We start from the raw sequence: 10558 nt of genomic DNA, 5'->3' as shown, positions 1-10558 counted from the left end.
TCTTGGGATAGTAATCTGAAATTTTCTCTGGCAACATTGGCTCCTTTTTAATTTTTATTTCATCACATATATATGGTAAGGGCGTGGGTTACAATTTTAATCGGTCACAAAAAGGTCTAGAATTGGGGCCATGTATAGTATTGCTTATCGGATAAGTTAAAAAATTGACTTGTGTGAGAAATTGACTATTGAGGTGTTGTCGCTGTTCAGAGTCAGAAGGATATTAACATAGTGTATTGAAATGATATGAGTTAATGCCCTTCTGGCTCCAAGCAGCTGGTATGGTGAACATTTGCTTGGGATACAAGTGAAATTGTTATCATTCTTCAGTACCTTAGCACAGACAACCTCTGTTCTCAGCATTCCATGGCTGTAATCTTCTTTACTTTTCACAGTGCCTTGGCCTGCCATGTCAGAGAATGAAGGCCAACCTAAGATAAAGAATATGCATTTACAACATATATAAATGGGGTAACGATATGAAAGTACGCTTTTACAATATTTTGTTTTCAATTCGACTCTTTTTATAAGGTTACCGGTAGGTTTACGCAAAATTGTATGTAATTGCATTTCAAATGGTTTTACATAAAAAAGAGAAAAGACTTCTGATCAATAGTACCTGGAAAGTTACAATGAGCATCAAACATAGCTTAGGAATACAAATTACATTAATAAACTAAATAATTCATTTGGAGAATATTTTGTTGCTAAAATAGCTTCAAAAGCTTCCAGTATTATATCAGATGTTCATGTTTGACAAACAAGGCAACACAAACTTTGTAATAGTGTTTTATTCACAACACATTTTCTGTGTACTGCATTTGCTCTTCATCAATATGATTTGCTTCCTTTTGTCCTTACCGTATGGCACGCAGGAGTGATGTGCAATAATCATGTTGTTGAATTATTCATCAATCAAATGTGTTTTTAATGGTCCCTTCTTGACACCTTGCATCACAAAATTTTTGCTGAAGTGATCCCCCTTCAGGGAGGTGTTCATACTCATGATGTAATACCTTAAGGCCATTCACATAAGATGCAGTAAAACACAGCAGTTCACCATTTTTTGTTAAAGCATAATGCCCTTCACATTTCGGTATCTGATAACAGACAGATAAAATAATACATTTACATGACATGTAGAAGCCTTTTGGTACATGCTCCTACTTTCTTCATTGCTATATTCATTTACTGTGTCGTATGTGAGTGAGTCTTTATGAAATTTAGTTCTTGTTGTGGTTGTTGTTGTTTTTGTTGTTGCTGATTTATGTTTGCACATGATGACTACTGCCTTTACAGAAGAAAAAAGATGATCACAACTTACCTGACCCTGAATCAAATTTATCCCCGGACCTGCAACAAGGAGGAGAAAAAAAGAACATTTCATGATTCACCTTTACTTGACCAGGAATACCACGGGTCATTCCATGTAAATCGTAGGAGACATGAGGACCCCCATTGCAAGCCTACCGACGAATGCATATTTTTTATAGTAAATTTTGACGGTGATCATTATTTGGTGCTATGTTTTGCTATTAGAGACAAACATTAGTCACATGAAGTGATTTTCATTACAACATAAACATGCCATACAGGACACGTCATTTAATTACTCCATTATAAACATAGAGTTTATGATAGCAAATCAAACTAAAAATTGACTCTATCCCTCTTAATCTACAAATTGTCTTGATAAATATAAAATCTACTATTTTTTCCCTGCATTTTCTAATTCAATATAACCCATACAAACCCAATAACAGTTAACCACCTTTTGTATAGACAAAACATCAACCTCTTCCATCCCAATTGTCCTTCTCCTCCTTTCTGTTTTCTCACAAATACACTCATAACACATACCAACAAAATAAAGGATTTTTTTCTCCATTAAATCTTAAATCTTTTCCAAAATCTTCCCTTAGTTCTTTTGATATGATGAGAAGCAAAAGCTTACTTGAAAAGTATGTTGTCACAGACAACACAGTAGAAGTTTCCATCATCTTTCAGATCAGTATATTCACCAGCGAACGCCCTTCAAGAAAAAAGGAGAAGAAAAAAAAGAGATGAAAGAAAAGAGCAAGTTGCACATGATTTAAAGCTTTAAACATCACACTAACGTGTATCAACAACTGGAGTGATACTCGCTTTCTGTAAAGAAGACTTTCACAGGAGTGCTTAATATAGTTGGTAGTAACTTTTACAGGTCTATTGTATTAAATACCACTGTAAGAAGTCATACAGTATCCATACTATAGGCTCATATATATATGTAAACAGGCAACATGAATTAATAATATCATAAGAATTATTCGACATACAACATAAGAATCTTCTAGTCATTGCAATTTCCATTTCAAGAGCCACAGAAACATCTGCAAATGCCTATTAAAAGTGTTTGAGTTTTCCCCTTACTGACATTTAAAAAAAAAGCAAGGTGCTCAGGTCTTGATTAAGGGTCACAATTATTATTACATACTCAATGATCAGCATCTTATCAATTTCACATCAGAATGGATTCTAAGCTTCAAACATTACCAATCGCATAGAGAGATAACCACCATGGATGAGGCTTGATATAGCTATATTAATTCAGCAGAACTATCCCTTCTATGCATTAACATGTTGCTTAATTAGTGTTATGATTGTTCAGTGTTCACTAAGTTAATCATACCCGGTAAGCCTATTTGATGTCTTGTTGACTGAAAAGTAATATAAAAGCTGAGTCATTTTTTTTAAATATATTTTTTTTCTGAGAAAGAACAGTAAACAGTTACATTAATGTGAATCTGTTATTATAAAGCAATGTGTGAAGTAGTCAACAATATATCAATATATATTTTCAGTTTTTGTTTTTTTCTTCATGACTAAAAAGATAAGTTGCACCTACTAGAAGAGGTTTAGATTGGTTGAAGTCCTCTTGACATAATACTAACTAATATCTCTGATATATTGATCTTTCTAGAAGTGGGGTCGACGGTTTATAAACTGTTTGCATACGATCATGGTATCACAAAGCAAATTAGTTCATTATGAGGAAGTTAATCAGATGAGCAATTACTTCGCTGAAATCCTAAACAAACATAATTAAAATGTGTTTGTTTGCAAGGCTTCCATGATCTCGTGCTTCAAAGCGTTCCTCTGCACATATTAGCCAACATAATTTGTTACATGCTTTGCTAATACCCCAGTCAACCCAACGAGACTCTCAAAATTGATTTTGAGAGAGTTTTATTTCCATAGATATCCATTTTAGGATATTGGGAGGAGTATTTTGGGGAGGGGTACTTTGGGAAGGAAATGTGGGATGAAATATGAGATGTGAGAAATGCAAGATGAGATACAAGTAGGTACAACTCAGAGCTCCAAGCAAGCAAGTAAGGGAAAATATTAGGGTGAAGGAGAAAAACTAAATATTAGTTGAGAAATGATTGAAGAGATAATAAGAGGATAGTATAGACTGTGGGATAAATGGTAAAAGAATGAGCAAGGTTTGAGGATGTATTGTCTGTACAAACATAGATCCACGTCTGGCTCCAAACAGATGATATAGTAAACAACTGGCGAAAGTAATTCAATTGTAAACATTATAGATCAATTTAGATAGAGAGAGGAAAAAGGAAAGGACAATTAATGTAAGATTATATCATTAACATGTACAATCCCAAGAAAATTCTAGCATATTCAAAAATTACCTCTCCGTGCCTTTCTCTTGCGTACACGAGTATTGCAATGGAGTTAGTTTCTGCTTGAGTTCCTCTTTGTCGACCTTCACCTCATAATTCTCGGGCTCGGTGCTTCCTGCAGAGACAAAAAAGGGAAAGGAAAACAAATCTATAATTATTTCAAATGTCAAAAATTGTTGTGATTATAGGATGATTCAATTCAATTCCATGTGTTTGGATGATTCTGTATTTTATTTTGCCTTGTGCTCTCAAATCTAAAAATGTCATTTCCTCTCATTTTTATGCAACATCATCATTTTGTTTTCTTCTGGGAAAATTGTATTCCTATGGCAAGAACAGGATTTTCTGTATTCCTGTTTTGAGTTTTAAAATGCACTGTTTATAATAAGAAGTTACACAGAAAAAGAAAAGTACACCATATTTAAATATAAGTATAACGTTGGTGACATCATGTCATAAATTAAAATAACATAAAATAATGACTTTATAATTTGGTAATTCAAATTCATCAGTGAGAGCAACACATATATTGAAACATAATCAATTTGAGCTTCATATTAGAGACTTGGCACACAATTCATATTACAACATTCCAAACTAGTGAACAGTGTTACAAATATAGATTTTCCTGATATTGTTACTCTTGTGACGTCCTTGCCACTTTCCCCCATATATACATGTATAAATGCAAGGGTCTTTTGCATATCAAAGTGAAGAACACCTGTACATTTACAGGTACATGAAAGTAGAGAGAAGTTGTAAAGCAATGCACATGTTCGTTATTCACTGATGGTATTAAAACTTAAAAAGTCTGAAGTACTTTTATGCTTTTAAACATCAAGAATAGAACAGAGAGTTCAAAAATATTTAAATTGAAAATATCACAAAATAGTGTTAAGTCGATATCAATCCAACACATGGTTAGAAGGTCTGATGGTTCCCTTTAAAATGTTCTTTCTAGGTTGGCCTACCTACCAACCCACAGCATGTGGATATTATTGATTTCTTCCCACTCTTCGTCAGAGTCCAGACACCCCATAGCTAGAAATTAGATTTGTTTCTCTCGGGTGTAAATATTTATATCAAATGGGCATAGTGCAGTTCAAAGACAACCTTGTAAGTAAGAAAGGTGGCAGTAGGCAGAATCTAACATTTTGTATATTTATCACAGTGTCATCACCCAAATATTTCATGAATGAAACAAGAGAAGAGCTAGGCCCCAAGTGAAAGTGTTATGGTAAACTGGGTGACATCATGTGTTTATTATTTCCGACTTCATGCAAACAAATCACAACTTACAATTTTGAAACTATTGCCCTTTATTGCCTGCATGTTACTTTATTTAGGAACTTCTCTTGTTTCTGTATTTTCACTTTATAAGGGTTCAACTTTCTAGTAGTATTACTTTACCCAGAAATACATAAGTATTCAAAAAATACAAAGATTGTGAGCAAGGCACAACTCTACTTGTGTCTCCAATTCCCCTTTCAATTAATACATGGTACCCATTTTATTCGAGCTGAACAAACAAATCAAACAAACAGACAGAAAGAAAGGCAGACGGATGAACAGACATATTTGTATCCTGTGCCTGTATATATGTAATATTACTTCATGTCATGGTAATACAGATTTAGCTGCCAGAAATAAATGGCAGTTCCAAATATTATTGGATCACTAATGCCATAAGTAGAGGGTAATTCCTCGAAGCTTCGCAACTGCGTATGACAAGAATGCGATGGAGACTTTGGAGCCAACTCCCACACCCAAAAGGAATTCTGGTAATGCAATTATCAAATGGTTGCTGTAATTTACAATACATTTAAGGCATCTGGCCGTGGCGGGAAGCGAGTAATGAAAATGTGGTGGCATTCTGGACAGCATCCGGGTGTTGAAAAGCACATTGTAAACTGAAGATTGGGCAGTAAATGTACACATGGAGGAGGAAGCGTTCGTGTTCAACATTCAAGCCTTGGCACGATGACACTATTGTCAGACTATAAATATATATTTTTAATATCCCGAATTGCCTGGGGAACTAGTGTCTGGAAGATGTGTCAAAGATAGCACAAGGGGAGCATTAGTTTCAATAGAGACGGGACAGGGCTGGAGAAGGGAAGATGAAAATATCCATTAGTAACTCTATACCTGGACAAAGAATGAACTTTGTATTTGCTTGCTACATTCATGGCATGGAAACACATCTATACAGGTTTTATCAAACAATTATTTTCCCCAACTAAATATCCAAAGAATTATGTCAATCAACAGAATCCTAACCATCAAAATCCACACTAAATATTTATGTAACTCTAGGAAAGTGAAGAAAATTCCATGAAATATTGATAATTTATATAATGCTAAATTCATCAATTCAATTACAGGATCATTATTAAGCGTAATAAAAGAAATTATTATGGCAAGTCTGAGGTATTTGACCATTTTGTGTCCCATATATGTACATGTACCTCAATACCAAGTATCCTCAATAATTACACTGAACCACAAGAAAGGTTTCCTTGATATTTGGTGTGATGTAGGCCCAAAGGAAGATATACATGTATGTACATATAAATGACCCATTACCAGTGAGAGAATTAAGAATAATGATGAGAAATACAGATGAAGAATCTTCTCAAGAGTAGCGAGGATAAAGTGAAATTGAAATTAAATGAGAGACTATTGATATTTAATCACTTTATGATTTTCGGCCTTCTTCTCTCTAAGAAATTGAAGCCTTGATCCCCCCCCCCCCTCCCCCTCCGAAAAAAAGAAGAACAAAATATTCTGAGATAAACGGATTCCTCTCCCATTCCATCTTTCAAGATGACTTCATTCCCGGAGGGGGTCAATGAAGCAAACAGCTGTCACCCTGAGTCTACATATGACGTCTAATCATGCCACTCACTTATGAACACATACTTCCAAAAAATGTCAGTCGCAAATAACATTGGCAGCTCAAGTATGACAGGTCTGGTTCATCAATGAAACCTAATAGGATCAAAGTAAATTCGCTATCCACTGCTCTACCTTCATGAAGAGCTTGGGAGGATATTCTTTAAAGGATATATAACTGAAAAAGTGGAAACAATGCAATGATTACTTAAGCTTTTTATGCAGGGCCTACATAATGCTGTAAAAAAATGATGAAATATTTAAAAAAGGGGTAAATCTCTGAAGAGCATCACTTGCCTCGAAGAGAATCGGATAACTTGGATACCATACTTTTGGGAGCATGAAAAGACAACTACGATTCCCTGCTTTTTTCGATTATGAGTACATTATATCATGACCAAAATAATGTAACATGTATAATATTCACTTACTTGAAAAGTATTAGCTTTAAACATAGAGATAGGGACAGAGGGACAGAGGGAAGGAAGGAAGGGAGACAGGGAGAGAGAGAGAGAGAGAGAGAGAGAGAGAGAGGGAGGGAGAAAGACTGAGGGGAGAGAGAATTTACATGCTATTTTCCAGCAAAATCTATCAGTTTTTCAGCTTCCAAGCCCATACCCTAATGACTTTCGTTTCCATTATCATATTATGCCCCAAAATGAGAAAGACCTCGTGCAAATATTTACTCTTTTGGATATCACCATTCATTCATTTAATCTCAAAACCTCTCAGCAGAGTTGGGTTGACAATGGAAACCAGGTCAAGCATGTTTAAGGAAAAGAGCTTCAACGAGCTGTCATGTCTCGGTTTTTAAACTCTTGATGAATGTCAATGCACTATTCAACTGAATAGATGTATAGAATCAAGATTTGATCAATATATGATCCATATCACATTGTGGAACCTGTGAAAACCCCAATGGTTTTAGTTTGAGTATAAGTTTGAGTATAGCCATAGAATGGTAGAACTTGTGAAAATAAGACTGGAAATTGGTAAATTGGTCGTTGATTTTAAAGCAATTTATTCAAAATTAACTCTCAAAAACCTCACGCAAAATTATCAAGCGGATGTTTTTGAGAGTTGTGATGCTTAATAATTTATACATCAAGTCCTACTTTGCACTGGCTGGCCACACCCAGCCTGAGACTTTAAGAGTTACATGAACAGAGTAGAGTGGATTGTATTAGTCGCACATGATGTGCTCTCGTATCAAAATGTCGACTCCCATCAGAGGATCGTTGGATGCAAATGGATGGTGATGGAGGCCGGGAGAAAGAGAAACTGGAAACGGGAAAGGGATTATGTCGTATGTCGTTCCAAACCTCTTTGAACATATCAAGAAATAATCTCAGGTCTTGATTGCTAAATTGAAAAAATTGTTTACGAGAATAAACATTGTATGACCTGAAAGGTACTTGCACTTTCGATTTCTTGCATCCCTCAGCAGAAGTGAACGAGATAGATAGAGGAAAGCATCTATTCAATGATGGAATGAGAATTATTCATAATATTTGCAATATGAAAGGAGATGACAGATAACGATTGCTTCCAAATTATATTTGATGACAGACAAGTTGTGTGAGACAATATGGCCTATAAATAGAGTGTATGAATGTATGCATAAATAGATGAGGAGTAATACCAACAAAAATTATGCATACTTTTTGAGAGGACTGAAGAGTTTGAAGATGATATTGATGGTTCAGCAACTCTGAATAGAATTATTCATGACCTGGTGATCCTGATCATGATGATGAACAACAAAAACAAGAACGGGTCTCAAACTGAAGGTGTTAGAATTTTATTACTCTGATTAAGTTTCTATTGGAATACCATCAGGCAATCTGTATTATCATGGTGATGACCACACATATATTAATCCTTGTGTGTTGATGGCAATCATTTGTTCAAGATCTGATCAGGCGTCGTCATGATAAAGTCCCCTCGTAAGCCCATGGACATGTTGGGGTTACACAAAAAGATATTGCTTCGTAACAAGCTCATATAAAAGCATGTGTGTCGCATAAACAAAATGAGATATTGGTTCATTAGGGGCAAGTTCATAATGGAAAACTAATGCGGATGTGTATTGATGAAATATTATTCTCAGAAATGCAGCTGTAAAGGACAAGACAAATTTATCAAGAAGGCTGATGAACTTGAGTCGAGAAATTTTGGGTAAAAATAAAACAACGGACAACAAAGTTTTGAAAGTTTATTAGGGAACTTTGAACTACAACATACATGAATATTATGCAATTACGTGCTGCATTTTGCTTTCTTTTATTTTGAAGATTTAGAAGATTTAGTATGATTAACATGATCAGGATATTATGACAACATTGTGCAGTATGAATCTCATTACTTTCAGACTTTGGGGTACAAAAAATAGTAAAGTATTCATGTCTGCATCTTCTATTGTTTTTTGGGGACATATTTAGAAAGAATTAACTGCGTCTCTCTCCCACTAATAAGACTTCTCCATTACACGTTCGCACTCATAACAAAATGTAAACAATCTAACTTAAGACCTAAAAAATGTAAACAATCTAAATTAAGACCTAAATCCTAAATATTATGATCAATCATGGGTCCTTTTAAGCCCTTCCATTCCATCCAATGATGGCCCACTTCAACTGTAAGAAAAACATCCAGATCCAGAAGCAACGCCTCCAGGAATGAAATATAAATCCTTCTTATAATGGATCGGTGTCACATGACGCCCATGGTGCAATGCACACTGGGTAATTGGACCATGCCGATCTTGACCATCCCACTCTCTAAAGAGGGTTTTTAATTAAATCAGAAACGAGAGATATGGCCTCAGCGAAGATACGCACATCTGATTATAAGCGACAAATTACCTGCTAGTTTGCGGGCATGAACCATAATCATCACTTGCTGAAACAGACATTTGTTTGATGAAAGTTTGATGAAAGCTTTAGGTAATGTGAGTAATGATCAAAAGGCTCAAGATGAAACTATTGTAGAAAGCCTGTCTGTGTCTCATAAAATATTCATTACAGTTGACATGAAAGATTGAAAAAAAAAAGGCAATCCCATGCATGCATCCACCGGTTTGACGAAACCATATTTCATTCAAGGGGGATTAAATAGAAAACTGTATCTTCCATCTAAATTACAAAAAGGTTGGAATATCTCCTCTGTATGGCAGGTTAAAGACAACCAAATGCTCTCAATTTTAGCCACCAATCTCCTCTTCATATCACCCGTGTAAACAATGGTGTTTAACTGTCTATGGTATGAGAGACTAAACTGCAAAGAGGGTCCCATCATGCGAAAATAAAGAATGTGATCAAGTGCAAAGAGTTGTAAGGGTGAATGACTCATGTCTGTTATGTTACTGAAGTCCAGCTGGAATCATTAAAAAGTATTGGCTATAAAAGTAACTATCCCATGCACTCAATCAGAAAAGAGAGAACTCCTACCGCCCGCCCCAAGGAATTTTGAGCCTTCAAAAGCGCAGCTAAGCAACTGTCAAAATAACAGTGAAAGTACAAGCTCAGTTGCATTTCAAGACCCATGGTGCAGTGATTACCGGTACGCCGTTCTGACAAAATATAAAATCGATCTGGATGTGTTGGTTTCAATACATGCTTGAAACATTTTTTCAGATTCATGAACATTCACTGCTAAAGAATATTTATATTAAAGGTAACCATTTAACATTTTACATTCTATCATAATGTTCCTTTTGTACCGGTATCTATTTCAACTATCATGGCTTTTTTTTCATAGGGAGTCTTGACACAAATTTCCTGGATCTGTATGCAAGTGCTTTCTATTTATTTCAGAATTGAAACTGTTGTGGTCTATATTTACAATTTTTGGCCCATTTCTAGTTTTCTAATGTACCCCTATAATAGCTCTGGCTACAAATGTACACGTTCAATGTGTACTACAGGTGTTAGTACAATAAATAAAATTGCTTCCACAGTATTTATAAGAGACAGTGACAT

The 10558-nt window shown here is 35.2% G+C and overlaps 1 protein-coding gene across 4 annotated transcripts in view; it reads right to left on the bottom strand.

The window, feature by feature from the left end:
- The window catches only part of LOC105446639 (peptide methionine sulfoxide reductase MsrB), a 28084-nt gene that overhangs the window by 2677 nt on the left and 14849 nt on the right, over positions 1-10558 (bottom strand). For all 4 annotated transcript variants that reach the window (XM_030972468.1, XM_030972469.1, XM_011683682.2 and 1 more), the window contains exons 2-5: positions 3693-3798; positions 1955-2032; positions 1325-1353; positions 334-431 (exon numbers count right to left, since the gene is read on the bottom strand). In XM_030972468.1, the coding sequence (XP_030828328.1) occupies positions 334-431; positions 1325-1353; positions 1955-2032; positions 3693-3798 (311 nt within the window). The remainder of the gene's footprint in view (positions 1-333; positions 432-1324; positions 1354-1954; positions 2033-3692; positions 3799-10558) is intronic.

Source organism: Strongylocentrotus purpuratus, unplaced genomic scaffold (genome assembly GCF_000002235.5).
Source record: "Strongylocentrotus purpuratus isolate Spur 01 unplaced genomic scaffold, Spur_5.0 spur5_scaffold_6, whole genome shotgun sequence".
Lineage (NCBI taxonomy): Eukaryota > Metazoa > Echinodermata > Echinoidea > Camarodonta > Strongylocentrotidae > Strongylocentrotus > Strongylocentrotus purpuratus.
The sequence above is the reverse complement of the archived record's forward strand: the minus strand, read 5'-3'. Positions and strand labels throughout refer to the sequence as shown.